At 65.6% G+C, this 14,338-nt stretch overlaps 3 protein-coding genes across 5 annotated transcripts; 2 read left to right on the top strand and 1 right to left on the bottom strand.

Moving 5' to 3' along the window:
• Window positions 1-651: 651 nt before the first annotated feature.
• Window positions 652-5,478, bottom strand: RGS11 (regulator of G protein signaling 11). Its single transcript, XM_062503614.1, has 17 exons — window positions 5,419-5,478; window positions 4,520-4,616; window positions 4,159-4,209; window positions 3,967-4,073; window positions 3,820-3,871; window positions 3,691-3,749; window positions 3,459-3,535; window positions 3,263-3,344; window positions 3,077-3,145; window positions 2,390-2,419; window positions 2,245-2,306; window positions 1,909-2,022; window positions 1,685-1,800; window positions 1,249-1,336; window positions 999-1,137; window positions 852-934; window positions 652-778 (listed from the first exon to the last, which is right to left on the bottom strand). The coding sequence occupies exons 1-17, from the start codon at window positions 5,476-5,478 to the stop codon at window positions 652-654; spliced, it is 1,413 nt and encodes a 470-aa protein (XP_062359598.1).
• An 889-nt stretch (window positions 5,479-6,367) lies between these two features.
• On the top strand, window positions 6,368-10,332 carry ARHGDIG (Rho GDP dissociation inhibitor gamma). Of its 3 annotated transcripts, XM_062503392.1 has the most exons (6): window positions 6,368-6,440; window positions 7,508-7,696; window positions 8,636-8,719; window positions 8,832-8,908; window positions 9,493-9,556; window positions 9,651-10,332. In XM_062503392.1, the coding sequence occupies exons 1-6, from the start codon at window positions 6,368-6,370 to the stop codon at window positions 9,848-9,850; spliced, it is 687 nt and encodes a 228-aa protein (XP_062359376.1). In that variant the 3' UTR covers window positions 9,851-10,332. The 3 variants fall into 3 exon arrangements, with proteins under 3 accessions (XP_062359376.1, XP_062359377.1, XP_062359378.1); XM_062503393.1 differs by lacking the exon at window positions 6,368-6,440 and having other exon boundaries at window positions 7,513-7,696; window positions 8,636-8,735; window positions 8,791-8,908; XM_062503394.1 differs by lacking the exon at window positions 6,368-6,440 and having other exon boundaries at window positions 7,513-7,696; window positions 9,493-9,548; window positions 9,775-9,850.
• A 109-nt stretch (window positions 10,333-10,441) lies between these two features.
• PDIA2 (protein disulfide isomerase family A member 2) lies at window positions 10,442-13,771 on the top strand. The gene is made up of 11 exons (XM_062503390.1): window positions 10,442-10,676; window positions 11,089-11,295; window positions 11,606-11,739; window positions 11,811-11,948; window positions 12,021-12,137; window positions 12,228-12,353; window positions 12,432-12,626; window positions 12,970-13,090; window positions 13,202-13,383; window positions 13,463-13,546; window positions 13,691-13,771. Exons 1-11 carry the CDS (start codon window positions 10,442-10,444, stop codon window positions 13,769-13,771), a joined length of 1,620 nt encoding a protein of 539 aa, XP_062359374.1.
• The last annotated feature ends 567 nt before the right edge of the window (window positions 13,772-14,338 follow it).

A 14,338-nucleotide genomic window follows, 5' to 3' on the forward strand; every position in this document is an offset into this window, starting at 1 on the left:
CTCAGCCTCTGCTGAGATTAACAGTCCATGGACAGGGAGAGTGGCTCAGCTGCCAGCCCTGCTCCTGGTGTTCCTGCCAGCCCACAGGGCCGCAGCACTCCCGCCCCATTCCAGAGGCCTTTTTGTCCCTCCCAGGGTGTAGGTGGCACACCGGTAACCCCTGAGTGCCAGCTCAGCCATGCCAGGCTGGTGCTGCCCCTCGGAGCCGGCAGATCCGTGGGTGATGGCTGTGCCATGGGCACACATGTCTGGGGGGCTGGTCCCCTCCCGGGTCTCACTCTTGCTGGCTGCTTCCAGCCCAGAGTACAGCTCACAAATGCAACCTGGAAAAGTGGGCAGCACTTGGTGCACCTCCCACCCTGCCTATGCCTCCCCGGCCCCGCTCCCCAAAAACCACGGGAGACACAGTGTTTCCCCATGGGGGTTTTACTGTCTCATGCCCGGGATGGGGTGGGAGGACGGGGTGACCCCGCACCAGGCCGGCTGGGTGCGGTTTCCCCGAGGGAGAGGAGAGTGTGGGGATGTCAGCCTGGCTCCGGGGGGCTGCAGGGATATGGCTTCTCTCCTTCAGTGCTACTGCCGGCAGGGTCCTCCGGCGGGGCTGGGTGTGCTGGGTCAGGAGGCTCCCGCACTGGCGGGGGGCAGCGACTCTCAGCTCTCCTCCTCGGGGACGGGGGCAGTGGAAGGGCTCCGGCTCCTCTCCTCGGCATCGCCCGCGGGCAGGAGCAGGGCCGGGCTGGGGCTGGAATGCCGCTGCTTGCGCATGAACGGGAAGACCCTGCGGGCAGAACGGGGTCAGAATCGGCGGAGACCCCCGCAGGTGGGCCCCGGGGGATGGCCCCTGCCCTCACCGCTTCTTGGTCTCCGGTGGAATGATGGCCTCGGCCAGGAGGTTCTTGTAGAGGTCCGACTTGAGGAACCGTGGGTAGGAGTCCTGGGCAAGCAGAGACGTCAGGATCCTGCCCAGCCCTTCACTGCCCAGCCCCGCCCTCACCCACCTTCTTCATCAGCATGTAGATGTGCATCTGGGCATCGTCCATCACGTAGCGATGGGGCGTCTTGATGCCCTCCAGGGTTCGCTCCATCGTCTTGCTATCGATGTTCACCCAGCGCGTGGCCCCGGGAGCCAGGAACTGCCTGAGGAGTCACAGAAGGTGGTGAGCCCGGCCCCGCGCTGGACCGAGGCACCGTGATGGCCTCACCGCCCCTAAACCTTTCCTCCCGAACCCTCATCCCACTGGCACTCACTGGTAGATGGAGTCCACAATCTCAGCGATGCGGGACTGCTCCCCATAGCGCAGCTCCTCACATGCCTCCCAGAAGCTCAGGTTCTCAGCTGGGAGGGAGAGATGGTGCTGGGAGCGGGACATGGTGCTGGGAGTAGGGACACGGCACTGGGCACCCCTCATGGGCAACCCCCAAAGGCCATCATGGCTGGGCATGTGTCCACATGGGACAGAGCCATCTGGGGCAGTGGAACCAGAGAAACTGGGGCAGATTAGCTGGGAGGTACTGGGATGTGGTGGTAGTGGGCTGCCAGGGGAATGCCAGGACATGGTAATGGGTTGGTTTGGTGGTGTTGGGATTGGACAGGCACTACTGGGACATGGTGGGTTTGGCTGGGTCAGAGGGGTAGGTCTGGGGTGCCACGACATAGAGAGGTTTTGGGGCTGGGGCTGCTCACCACTGAACTCCTTCTTGAGGAATTCGAGGAGCTGTGCTCGGCCCAGGGGGTCGTTGATGAGCTCACTGAAGTTGAAACCCCAGCGCTCCACACGCAGCTTCGTGGGAGTCGTCACTCTGTGGGTGACAGTGGAGTTGGGACTGGCAGCCCATGGCAGCCTGCATGACCCCACAGCTCTGTCCTTTGGGTTGGAGTTCTGGGGGGCCTGGGGCTGGGGCACTTACGTGGGGGCATTCATGGCCCAGTAAGTGGTGTCATCTGTGATCCAAGGGTTGCTGGGCAGGCAGCCGGACATGATGGGATCATGGGGCACATACTGCTCGTTGAACTTGATGTACCTGCCAGGAGTGGTGGCTGGGAGTGACCAGGGTCACCAACCCCAGCCACCGTGGGGACATGATGGGGATACAGTGGGGATGTGCAGGAGCTGTTCAGAGCCCCAGCTCCACTCCCTGCTGAGGGCTGTGGTGCAGTGGTGCCAGCACAGCTGCTGGGATGTGGGTGTCCCTGTCACCCCGACAGGGACCCAGCTTGTGGCTGAGGCAGCTGCTGCCACTCACCCCTCAAGGCAGATGGAGGACTTCACCCTGGTCCTGGCCATGGCCTTCCTGAAGTACTCGATCTGGGGCCAGGCGCAGGGGAGATGTTGGGGTGCCTGGCAGCTCTTACCTCCCAGGAGCTGCCCCCATCCCTCTCCCCACTCACCTCTCGTTTGTAGTAATCCATGTTCTTGGTCTGCAAGAGACACATGGGGCTGGGTGAGGGCACGATGGAGCAGGGACATTGTCCTGCCATCACCACCCTGGACTATCCAGACACCCAGGCCCCCATCCTGGGACTCTGTAGCCCACTCACCCCCTTGGCCTCCAGCCTCATTCCCCCTGCCCTCGTGGCTCAGCCAGCACAGCCCATGGAAGGAACCCTGGCTTCCCCTCCTCCACACCCCAGTGTGACAGCAGCCCTAGGTTAGTGACACTTACGTGGGCAGAGGACACGGCACACGGCGCAGAGAAGAGAAATTGGGCGGTTAGTGAGGACAGCCTGGGGGTGCTGGGGCAGCATTAGTAGGGTCACAACACAAGGAAAGGCTTGGTGGCTGCTGCTGGCAGTGCAGGGTGCCAGGGCTCCCTGCAGCACAGCTGCCCTGCAGGGATTAGAGGTACTGGCACAGAGGGGCGGTGGGTGCAAGGACAGACACACGGACTCGCCATGTTTGGCGTGTGGGACACACGGAGGTTAGCAGAGCTGGGGCTCATCCCTCACCCCAAAATGTGGGCACAGCCTGGGGTGAGATGGATGGGCACCCACAGGGGCAGCTCTACCCCGGCACAGGAACTGGGTGTGCCCTGTGCCCGCTGGCAGCCCCAGGGGTGCCTGGACACCTGCACTCACCAGCTGGACACGGGTGGTGTGGCAGTTCCTGCGCTCGGGACCCTGCTCCAGCACGTTAGGGGCTCCTGGCTGCAACGAGAGCATCATGATGAGGACTGGGGGGACCCCCTGGGCCCCCCAGCCCCGCTGCCCGGGCCCCAGTGCCAGGGCTGGACCCTCCAGCCCGCCCCCTCGCCCCGCGCTCACCGGGGGCCGGTTGACGAGCCAGTACGCCTGTTCCTGGCAGTCGATGACGATGCGGTCGCCCTTGCGCCGCTGCTTGGCTGCCCTGGCCGTGCAGAGGCAGCGGGGAGGCGCTGGCACCCTGCCTGCCCGGCACCCAGGGGTGCTCCATCCCGGCCGCTCCCCGGGGCTCAGCGGGGCCGGCCTTGCCCGCACTCACCGGAGCTGCTCCCGTGCCTGCATCACCACGAAGTCCCACGTGTGGTTGATCCGCTTGTGCAGGAGGTTGTAGTTGTCCTGAGGAGCGACAGGTAGGCACGGTGTGGCATCTGTCCCCTTGCCTGGATCCGAGCCCTGCTGCCACTCCAGCACAGGGAGAGCCGATGCTCTCCGCTCCTGGGTGAGTCGAGATTCCCCCAGCTCATCACAGGGGTGAGGAGGGCACCGCTCACCTTCTCGTGTTCGATCAGATCACCCTGCTTGCGGATGTTCTTCTTGGCCAGGTAAATAGCTGCAAGAGAAGCGGCGGCACTCAGGGGGGCCGGGAAAGAGTCGCAGCCCTTGGTGCCAGCGGTACTTACCATAGTCCAGCTCCGTGGCCGGCCACTTGGTGCTGGTCCAGAAATAGGGGGTCTGGGGGGGGGAGGAAGAGGCTGAGGTACCTGCCATGGGGTGCCACGGTGCCCAGCCGGGCTTTTGGGCTGTGGCGTGCCCCGGTGCGGCCGTACCTGGAAGCGATAGGGCGACTCATCCGCCCGCAGCACCAGGCTGCGCGGGTCCTTGAGGGGGTAAATGTAGCCGTGCTTCACGATGAGGTTGCCGAGGTGCAGCGACTCTACGGAATGGGATTGGGGGCTGCGTGGAGGCTCGGCAGCCCCCGTTGCCCTCCCGGTACCAGCTGCCTGTGCCACGGCACTCACCCTCCTCGGAGATGCCGTACTTCTGGATGAGCCACTCCACGATATCGTTCCCTGGGGACAGAGGCTGCGTTAGTGGGGTGCAGTGGGGTCCTCCAGATTGGACACTGGGGGGTTCTCCGCTGGGGCGCCTGGCACAGCATGGAAGTGCCAGGGATCACGCAGAGTGACGGGGGCTCTGCCAAGGACGTGCGAGCGCCAGCCCAGCGCAGCCGATGCATAATTGATCCCAGCTGCAGCGCTGAGCACTCGGGGTGAGGGGAGAGGAGCGGCGCGGGGCCGGCAGTGGGTGCTGCTGCAGGGCTGGGGACGCCCGGGGAGCTCCCACCCGCGCCGCGCGGGGGACACCATCGCGGGGACCCACCTGTCATGGCGTGGGGGATGACGGTGATGAGCAAGCGCTGGTTCCTCATCTTGATGCCCATGTCGGGGTCCTGCATGCTGACGATCATCCGCTCCATCTGCAGGGCAACGAACGGCTGTGCTCAGTCCCGCGACGGCGGCACCGGGCCTGGACGCAGCCTGGCTCCCCTCACTGTGACCCCGGGCACTTTGTGACCTGGACACAGCCTGGGTCCCTGCAATCCGACAGGGGCACCCAGGGCACAGCCTGGGGGCAGCCTGGAACCCCGCAGTGCCCTAGTGCACCTTGTACCCAGCCTAGGGACAGCCTAGTGTGCCACAGCCTGACCGAGGCACCCAGCAACCGGGCGAGCGTGTGATGCTGGAGCTGCAGACGCTCATCCTCCGGGCATCCCTGGCCCCGGGGAACCCCGGTTTTGGAAGAGTGAGCTCTGCCGAGGCTGTGGCAGCACCCCAGCCCGGCGTGGGGGAGCAAAGCACGCAACTCCGGGCCGCTGCCCGTGGATATTCCCTCGTGGAGTGGTTCCCGGTGCCCCGTGGCGGCGCCGGGGCCGGGGTGGTGCCCGCTGTCGGGCGTACACTGGGTGGTGCTGGCCCCCGGTCCTCGGCGATCCCATGCCCGCGCCGCCAGCGGCCCCCGATGCCCGCGAAACCCAGGGCAGTGTCAGTGTCTGGTTCCCACGGTCCCAGCGCCCCGTCCCCGATCCACACGGTGCCCGCGCCCGGTGCGCTCGGCACCCCCTCCCCACGACCCCGGTGACCGATCCCCACAGTCCCAACACCGGATGCCCGCCGTGCCCGCTCCCCACGTTGGCGGTGCCCGGTTTCCGCCGTGCTAGTGCCCAGCCCGGTGCGGTGCCCTCTCCCTGCGGGGCGGCTGCCGGTGCCGGTGTCGCTCACCTTGCGCAGACAGGGCATCTGGAGTCGGGGGTGCCGACCGCGGGGGCCGCCGATGGTCATCGCGGGTGCGCGCCCCGCGCCGCGCCTCTCTGCCCGAACCCGCCCCGGCCCCTCCCGGTCCCGCCCCGCTGCCCCCCCCCGCGGCTGCCGCCGTCTCCACCGGGTGCCCCAAACCCCGGCCCCGACCCCCGGGGTCAATCTGCCTCGTGCCCCTGGGACCCCCGGCAATCTCCGGCGCCCCACAAACCACCCGAGCCTCTCGGGGCCGGGGGGTGCCCTGGCTGACCCGGTGCCCGGGAGGGGGAACACACCGCCGTGGTTGCTGGATGGCGGTGCGGGCAGTGTGAGGGCGGTGCATTGAGGGTGTAGGAAGGATGCTCGCGGGATGCGGGCGGGGTGGACAATGTGCCGGCAGCGTGCGGGGCTGCGGGCAGCGCGGTCATGGCGCGGGCACTGTGTACAAGGGGCTCGTCAGGATGCGGGCAGTGCGACCACGGCGAGGGCAGTGCACTGAGGGCACGGGCAGGATGCTCCTGGGATGCAGGCGGTGCACTGAGGGCACGGGCAGGATGCTCCTGGGATGCAGGCGGTGCACTGAGGGTGCAGGCAGGAGGTTCGCGGGGTGCGGGCAGCGCGGGGCGGGCGCGCCCGGCGATGAGCTCACTGCAGTCTCGCCGCCCACGAGCGGCGGGGCTGGAGCCGCCGAGGGGCGGGGGCGGGCGGGGGCGGGCAGCGGAGCCGCCGCGTCTGCGGGAGCCGCCGCCGCCCCGCCGGGCCGCGCCGGGCAGCGCCGGGAAGCGCAGCGGGGAGCGCGCGGGAGCAGCCGGCACCGCCGAGCGCGGCGGCAGCGGGCGGGAGGAGCCGCCGGCACCGGCAGAGCCGCGCCCCGGGCCCCGCCAGCGGCCGCCCCGCCCGGCCCCGGGGGCGGCGGGCCCGGCACGGCCCGGCCATGCTCGGCCTGGACGTGTGCGAGGCTGGCGGGCAGCTGCTGGAGCTGCTCTGGCTGGCGCTGTGCTACAGAGGTGAGCCGCGGCGGCCGGGGGGCAGCGCCCGGGGGCGGCGGGGGGCATTGCCTCGGGGAGGGAGGGCGAGCATCACTCCGAGTCCCCAACAGGTGAGCATCCCCCGGGCACCCGGTGCATCAATGAGTGAGCATCACCCCGGGCCCGGGGGGACTGGAGCATCCCACGGGGGAGCCCCCCGCTGTCCCCATGCCACCTCGCAGCCTGTGGCACCCGGCGCATGCCACCCTGCCCTGCCGCCCGTGGGCAGCCAGCGAGTCCCCAGGTGGGTGCATCCCTGGGCTGGGAGTGCCCACACTCTGCCGTGACAGCCGAGGGGCAGGGCCTTGGTGGGGGGCCCAGAGGATCAGCAGTGCCACTGCTGTGTCCCCATCATTTCCCTGGGGACCCACATCTTGGCCCTGCGGCCCCGGGGCTGAGTGCAGGCAGTGTCTTCTGCCCCATGCTGTGTTCCCAGCACGTCCCTGGGGATGGAGTTCCAGGGGCTTTGGGGAGCTCAGTGCTTGCAGTCACAAGAGTGGGGAGGTGATGGAGTGGGTAGGGAGAGTCAGGGACTGTGGGGACATCACCCACCCTTGTGCGCCCCAGCAATCTGACAGCACCAGAGCCACCGGAGCCACCATCCCAGCGATGCCTTTTTGCCCTGCAGCTGCTGGTGATTTGGGTTTGAGATGGGAGATGGGGCAGCAGGCTGCCCAGTGGGATTGGAGGGGGTCTCAGGGCAGTGACAAGGACTTCTCTGGGTGACACGAAGGGGCCCTGGGGACTAGAGAGGTCTGCAAGCACCCCCGAGACCGAGCACACCACGTAGGCACCAGCTCGCCTTGCTCCATGACCGTGCGGAAATGCAGCCGGCGGCAACACCTCTGGTCTCAGCTGTGCCACCAGGCCCCGGGGACACAGAGCAAGGCAGCCTGCCTTCCCAGAGCTCCGAGCAGGGAAGCAGCTTGGCCTCCCCACGGGGATTTCCCATGTCACAACCTGGCCACCCCCTGCCCACCAGTGCCTTCGTGTCGCGGGGTGTCCCCCGGGGTGTCCCCGGGGCTGCCACTGCCTGTCCCCCGCAGACATCATGGCTGACAAGGAGGGGGTGACGCTATCCCTGGAGGAGGAGGAGGAGGAGGATGCCGACGTGGCCCTGGCGTACAAGACGCCGGAGAAGAAGAGCCTGCAGGAGATCCAGGAACTGGACCCAGGGGATGAGAGCCTGCGGAAGTACAAGCAGGCACTGCTGGGTGTCATCCCTGCTGCCGTGGGTAAGGCTGGGGCTGCAGTCGGATTTGGGCACCGCGGCACCCCGGCGGCCCCGCCGGGGGATGCAGCCTCAGCGGGCGCAGGGAGCTCGGGCGCGCTCGAGCAGGGAGCGTCCCGTGGGGCAGCCCCGGCAGGGAGGGAACATCCCGTCTGGAATCGCCCGTGGGTGTTGCCTGTGCCCCCCACCTGCGCAGAGACCCCGGCATTCCCTGCCGACAGAGCTCCGCTGCCCGGGGACCCCAGTTGCCGTGGTTACGGGATCACCGCCGCAGTTTCCATAGGAACGGCTACAGGGAACCGGGAAATTCATGGGGATGACGAAGAGGAGCGAACGGCGGGGGCGGGGGGAGGGACACCGGGGTAGCACGGCTGCCGGTCACCAGACGGTGCCCCCCGCTCCCCATAGCCCCCACAGTAGCCCCCAGGCTGATGCTGGTCTGCACTGGGGGTCCCTGGGAGGTTCCAGCACCCCACTGTCCATCCATTAATGCATCGGGGAGGGTGCAAACTGGGAGAGGGGGGGGTGCTTGCAAAGCACTGGGGTGCACGGTGGTATGTGTGAAAGCTGGGGCATGTGCAGGTTGGGCTGCGAGTGTGGATGAGACCAGTGCCCACTTCAAGAGATGCCTTGGCTTGCTGCATCCTCCTCCTCTGCTTCCCCTTGTTCTGCTCCTGAGCCAGGGAATGGTACACCCTGGGTCCTTTAAATGTGATCTTTCCCCAAAAGGCACTGATGCCAGTGACGGGGTGACCTAAGATGCCCCTGCTCTCCTGTGTGCTGCCTGGTTGCCTGGCATTCATTTGCTTTAACCCCCCCACCATGGACACCGTGGCCCTTCCTGCCATTACGGGGCCATGGGCAGCCCCTTGGCTTGCTGGGATGGAGGTGATGGTGGACTGGGCATGGTGGGTAAGGTCTGGGCGCTGCTGCTTGTCCCTAGATGCCAGTGTGCCCAACGTGCAGGTGACAAGGCTGACACTGATGTGTGAGCAGGCGCCAGGGCCCATCACCATGGACCTGACAGGTAAGCCCTGGGGGAGGCTGGGAGAGGAGGAGGAGGAGGAGGAGGAGGAGGATGAGGAGGAGGAGGAAGAGGAGGAAGGGGTACCAGGCTGATGGACCATCTGCCTGTGCAGGAGACCTGGAGGAGCTGAGAGGTCGGGCCTTTGTGCTGAAGGAAGGGGTGGACTACAGGGTGAAGGTGTCCTTCAAGGTGAGGCGAGTGCATGGTGCCCTGTGCCTGCTGGCTGGGCATGGCCCTGCTGCCCTCACACCACGGGGACCCTACCCCAGGGAGACCTTTTTACCCTGGGACCCTGCCCCACAGGGTGCCTCTTGTTACCCATGGATCCCTGCCTGCCCCAGGGTGCCTGCCTTGGGACATCTGCTTCCACCCTTTACCCCTGGGGCCCATGCCCCTCTGGGTGTCTCTGCTCACCCTGAGTTCCCCCAACTGCCTGGGTCCCTGCCACCCTGGGGGTCCTTGCTGTCTCCAGTGTGACTGCTACCTCATGGTTCCCGCCACCCCAGAATCTTGCTTCTCCCAGAGATGTTAGCAATGCTGCTTATACCAGGGTTTCCTAGAGGTCCCTGCCCTTCCTGAGGGGGATCCCTGCCATCTCTGAGTCCCTGCCCCTCTTGGAGTTACTTGCTACCCTGGAGTCCATGCCACCTTTGAGATGCTGAATTCTGGCAAGGGGCTGGACCCTGGAAGAGGTGGATGTCAGGATGCCAGGGGTCCTCATACCATGAGGCAGTCCCCAAGTCCCTCCTGCCTTCTCCACCTCCTGCCCGCAGGTGAACAGGGAGATCGTCTGCGGGCTGCGGTGCCTGCACCTCACCTACCGCCGGGGCCGGCCCGGTGAGTGGGGCTGGGGGCTGCGGTGCCGGGGCTGGGGGGCCCCCACTCTACCCTGGCCCCACTCACCCGTCCCTCCTCTCCCCTCCTCGCCCAGTGGATCGCGACGTGTTCATGGTGGGCAGCTACGCGCCTCGGGCCGAGGAGTACGAGGTGGTGACGCCGGCGGAGGAGGCGCCGCGGGGATGGCTGGCACGGGGCTCCTACCGCGTCCGCTCCCTCGTCACCGACGATGACAAGACGGAGCACCTCTCCTGGGAGTGGGGCCTCTGCATAAAGAAGGCTTGGGAGGACTGACCCCGCCCCGCACCCCGGCTCCCCCCGCCAGCTCGGGGTGCGGCCATCCCGGGGACCCCTCGCCGGCACCGCCGCGCTTGCCCCAGTCGCGTCAAGGGTTGAGGGGGGTCCCTTAGCGAGTGAGAGCCCGTGGTCGTGGTCTTCGCAACCAAAGTTATTTTTAATTGCTCTTTTTTTTTTTTTTTTAAATATCGACGCCCGCCTGGTCCTCACGGCGTCCCCGTCGCTGGGGCCGGGGCTGTGACCCTGCCGTGGTGGTGCCGTGTCCGGTGCCCGCCCGGTCGCAGGCTGTGCTCTTCCATCGCCATTAAACCCTACAGACTGGTCTCTTACTGGTGTGTCTGTGCATCCACCGCCTATGCCTGTTCCCCTGCTCACTGTCCCCTGCGGCCCTGGTCCCATCCCGCTGGCGGGGCCAGGTCTCCCTGCGGCGACGAGCGTCTGGAAAACAGCCACCTGGTCCCGCTGCCTTATCGGCGGGGCCGGGCAGCCAGTAGCGGAGGGCCACGAGCCCCAGGGGACCGGCACAACCCGCCCCCAGGTCCCTTATCTTCGTCCTCCTCCCTGGACAACATCTTCAGCGCCGGCACCATGCGCGGCTGCGGGTCCCGGCTGGTTTGGCTGCTGGTGCTGTCGCTGGCTTGGCTGGGCCCGGCTTTGGGGGGCGAGGATAAGGATGAAGAGGTGATAGAAGAGGAGGAAAAGGAGAAGAAAGAGGATGAAGTGCTCTCAGATGAGATCAAGGAGGAGGACAATGTCCTGGTGCTCCATGAGCACAACTTTGCCCGTGCCCTGAGTGAGCACCAGTTGCTGCTGGTGGAGTTCTGTGAGTGCCCCCACTGCGAGCAGGGGCAAATGTGGGGTGGGGAACATTGGCAGGGGGGACTGTCTGTGGCTGAGTGTGGGCAGAGCACACGTACACGGACACAGGTACAGGAGGGTGGGTAGGTGGGGTGGGCAGGGGCAAGGGCTGTGGGACAGAGGGGCAGGAGCAAAGGCCATGGGGCAGGGCATGGGTTGGGGACAGACACGCGGAGCCGGGACACAGGCAGAGCATGGGGTGAGGGGTGTGTAGCACGGGCGTGGGACACAGGACAGGGACACAAGCTGTGGGTGCAGGACAGGGGCACAAGTTGTGGGTGCAGGACAGAGGCACAAGCTGTGGCCCAGTGGGCTCATACAGACATTGGGCTGTCCCCACACCTGTCCCCATTATCAATGCTGTCCCCTACCCACAGACGCACCGTGGTGCGGGCACTGCCAGCGGCTGGCTCCCGCCTTTGCCCAGGCAGCTGCTGAGCTGAGGAATGAGTCCAGCCCAGCCCGGCTGGGCAAGGTGGATGCCACGGCACAGACAGCCCTGGCCACTGAGTTTGGCATCACCTCCTACCCCACGCTCAAGCTCTTCCGTGATGGCAACCGCACTCACCCCCTGGCATACACCGGTAGGGCTGGGGCACCACACGGTGTCCCTGGCACCCATTGAGGGGGGCACTGCCATGGGGCTGGGGGGGGTGGCAGGGGCTGATGGTTCAGGGTGGCACTGTCCTTGCGGGGGGCACAGGGTGGTGATGGTGAGAGGGGTGGCGATGTCCTGGTGGTGACAATGGATAGGTGACAGTGTGATGTATCAGGTGATGATAGGGGGCAGTGCCATGGTGGCTGGTGTCAGGTGACTGAGGTGGGTGGCACAGGGTGGGGTGGCAGCCTGGAGAGGAGTGTCAGGTGATATCAGGGCCCTGTTTGGTGTGCCAGGCCGCATGGACAGCCAGGGCATCGTGCTCTGGATGCAGCGCCGGGCTGGCCCCAGCGCCACGCTGCTGCAGGACACTGACACCATCGCTGCCTTCATCAACTCCCAGGACTTGGTGGTCGTTGGCTTCTTCAAGGTGGGCTGGGGTGGGTTGGGGCTGGACCATGGCCATGGCTGTGGCTGTGGCACTGACGGGTGGCTGTGCAGGACCTGAGGGGTGAGGCAGCCCAGGCGTTCTTCGAGGTGGCTGCCGAGATGGTGGACATGACGTTTGGCGTGGCAGAGGCGGCTGAGCTTTTCCAGGCGTACGGGCTGTCAGCTGACACCGTCTGCCTGTTCAAGAAGGTGAGGGAGTGGCAGGGGAGTGGTGGGGCCATCCTGTCCTGCCCTCAGCCCTAACAGGTCCTGCCCTGGCAGTTTGATGAGAGACAGACAAACTTCCCTGTGGACTCGGCTCGGGGGCTGGACACGACCGAGCTCACCCAGCTGCTCCGTGTCCACAGCCTGCAGCTGGTGATGGAGTTCACCAACGAGGTACAGCCTGTCCTCTGCCCTGTCACTGTCCCGTGAGGACCATGGCAGCCCTGCCCTCATCCTTCTCCTCATCCTCTTCCTCCTCCCCAGACATCCAACCAGATTTTCGGTGCCAAGATCCCCCATCACATGCTGCTCTTCCTCAACAAGTCCTCACCAGAGCAGCTGTCACTGCGGGATGGCTTCAGGGCAGCTGCCAGTGGCTTCCGGGGTGAGGTGAGGTGGGCCCATGGTAGGGACATGGAGGGTGGCTTTGGGACTCCCCAGCCTCAGTGTCCCCCATTCCCTGCCCAGGTGCTCTTCGTGGTGGTGGATGTTACTGGGCACGGCGCCGACGTTCTGCCCTTCTTTGGCATGACTGCTGCTGATGCCCCTACCCTGCGCCTGGTCAAGATGGAGGGCAATCGCAAGTACCAGATGGAGCAGGACAACTTTTCAGATTCAGCCATTCGCACCTTCATCCAGGCGGTGCTGGATGGCAAGGTGAAGGTGAGGCGTGCAGCATGGTGCCACCAGCACCAATGGGATCTGCCCTGTGGTGAGAGGTGGACTGTTGGCCCAGAAGCCTAAGGATGATGGTTGTGTGGTCAACACCAGAGACCAGTTTGCTGATATTCCTGCTGCCAGGCTTGGGGATTTGGGGATTTGTTATGGGCAAGGGGGGCAGGAGACTGCTGCCATGGAGACACATAGAGCTGGGAGAGCAGCAGAGGGGAAGATGTGATCCAAAAAGCAGCACAAGAACGTATGTCCTGCCCCAACCTGCACTGTGCCCCATGGGCCTCTGGCACTGCTCAGCCCAGGCTGTGGCTGTCCTGATTGTCCCCCACAGCCTCACCTGCTGAGTGCGGAGCCCCCTGAGGACTGGGACACGCGACCCGTTAAAGTCCTGGTGGGGAAGACCTTTGAGCAGGTGGCATTTGATGAGACCAAGAACGTCTTTGTCAAGTTCTGTAAGTGTTGGGGCCACCCATGAACCTCCCTGAGCTCTGCCAAGGGGCTCAGCCCCTCCACGAGAGCCCCAGCCCCGTCACAGACCCCTTGCCAACGTGCCTGCCCCGCAGACGCGCCGTGGTGCCCCCACTGCCAGGCCATGGCGGCCGCCTGGGAGGAGCTGGCCGAGCGCTACAAGGACCGCGAGGACATCGTCATTGCCGAGATGGACTCCACGGCCAATGAGCTGGAGAACATCACCATCCACGGCTACCCCACCCTGCACTACTTCCCTGCGGGGCCGGGCAGGAAGGTAGGTGTGGGCACCTGTGGGATCACCAGCACCTGGGGGACGGTAGCACTCTGAGCCCTCTCTCCTCCCATGTCTCCAGATGGTTGAGTTCAAGAGCACCAGAGATGTGGAGACCTTCTCCAAGTTCCTGGAAAATGGGGGGACACTGCCTGAGGAGCCTCCGGTTAGTGAGGTCAAGGGACAGTCCCCCTGCCCAGGGATGTCCCCAGCTCCTGCTGGGCGAGGGGATGGATCCTGCAGGATGGGGATGGGGACAGAAGGGGCAATAAGTGTGTATCCATCCATGCCTGCCTGCTGCCTTCTCCAGGTGACCAAGGCCCCTGGGAACAGCACGGACAAGGAGGATCCGAGTGCACCGCGGACAGATGAATCCCGGGATGAATTGTGAGCCCTGTCCTACCCAGACATGTGCTATAAACCACATGGAAACAATGTGGGCTCTGGTCTGTGTCTGTCTCCATGTTCTTGGAGGACCCATCTGTCTTGGGGACAGCTGGGCCTCTGTCCCCCTGGGGCAGCTGTGCCGTAGCACTGACCCTGGCGACCTTGCAATGGCACCAGCTGGCCAAGGAGCTCTCTGTGCTGGCCCTCGTGCTGCACTGGTGGGGGTTCAGGTGATGAGGGATCAGCTGGGGTTTCTCCTTGGTGACATGCCAGACCCAGGGCATCCTCAGGAGCTGCTGTCACAGCCAAAGCAGGCAACATGGGATTTGTAGGCACTTAAACCTGGCCTGTAGCCTCTGACAACTCCAGCTCTGTCCCCTCTCTGCTGAGCCATTCTTTCAGGGGCAACATGTTGGTCCCCTGGGGCCAGGATGTGCTCGGCCACCCCTCCAGGAAGCCCAGAGCAGCCCCAGCCCTGCCCTGTGGCCCGCCCTGTGGCCTGACACTTTGCCAGACCTGCCCCATTCTCTATCCATCCCAGAGGCCACTGAGGGCCCAGGTCTGCTCCATG

Source organism: Cinclus cinclus, chromosome 16 (genome assembly GCF_963662255.1).
Source record: "Cinclus cinclus chromosome 16, bCinCin1.1, whole genome shotgun sequence".
Lineage (NCBI taxonomy): Eukaryota > Metazoa > Chordata > Aves > Passeriformes > Cinclidae > Cinclus > Cinclus cinclus.

What these genes read in the sequence shown, in the direction of transcription:
- RGS11 (XM_062503614.1), bottom strand. Translation starts at nt 5,478, where the DNA reads ATGACCATCGGCGGCCCCCGCGGTCGGCACCCCCGACTCCAGATGCCC. An exon ending in GGCCACGGAGCTGGACTATG is followed by an intron (nt 3,750 to 3,819) that starts GTAAGTACCGCT and finishes CTTCTCTTGCAG; the next exon opens with CTATTTACCTGGCCAAGAAG. An exon ending in ATCTGATCGAACACGAGAAG is followed by an intron (nt 3,536 to 3,690) that starts GTGAGCGGTGCC and finishes GTCGCTCCTCAG; the next exon opens with GACAACTACAACCTCCTGCA.
- PDIA2 (XM_062503390.1), top strand. Translation starts at nt 10,442, where the DNA reads ATGCGCGGCTGCGGGTCCCGGCTGGTTTGGCTGCTGGTGCTGTCGCTG. An exon ending in GAACGTCTTTGTCAAGTTCT is followed by an intron (nt 13,091 to 13,201) that starts GTAAGTGTTGGG and finishes CCTGCCCCGCAG; the next exon opens with ACGCGCCGTGGTGCCCCCAC. An exon ending in CACTGCCTGAGGAGCCTCCG is followed by an intron (nt 13,547 to 13,690) that starts GTTAGTGAGGTC and finishes TGCCTTCTCCAG; the next exon opens with GTGACCAAGGCCCCTGGGAA.
- ARHGDIG (XM_062503392.1), top strand. Translation starts at nt 6,368, where the DNA reads ATGCTCGGCCTGGACGTGTGCGAGGCTGGCGGGCAGCTGCTGGAGCTG. An exon ending in TGTCATCCCTGCTGCCGTGG is followed by an intron (nt 7,697 to 8,635) that starts GTAAGGCTGGGG and finishes GCTTGTCCCTAG; the next exon opens with ATGCCAGTGTGCCCAACGTG. An exon ending in CTACCGCCGGGGCCGGCCCG is followed by an intron (nt 9,557 to 9,650) that starts GTGAGTGGGGCT and finishes CTCCTCGCCCAG; the next exon opens with TGGATCGCGACGTGTTCATG.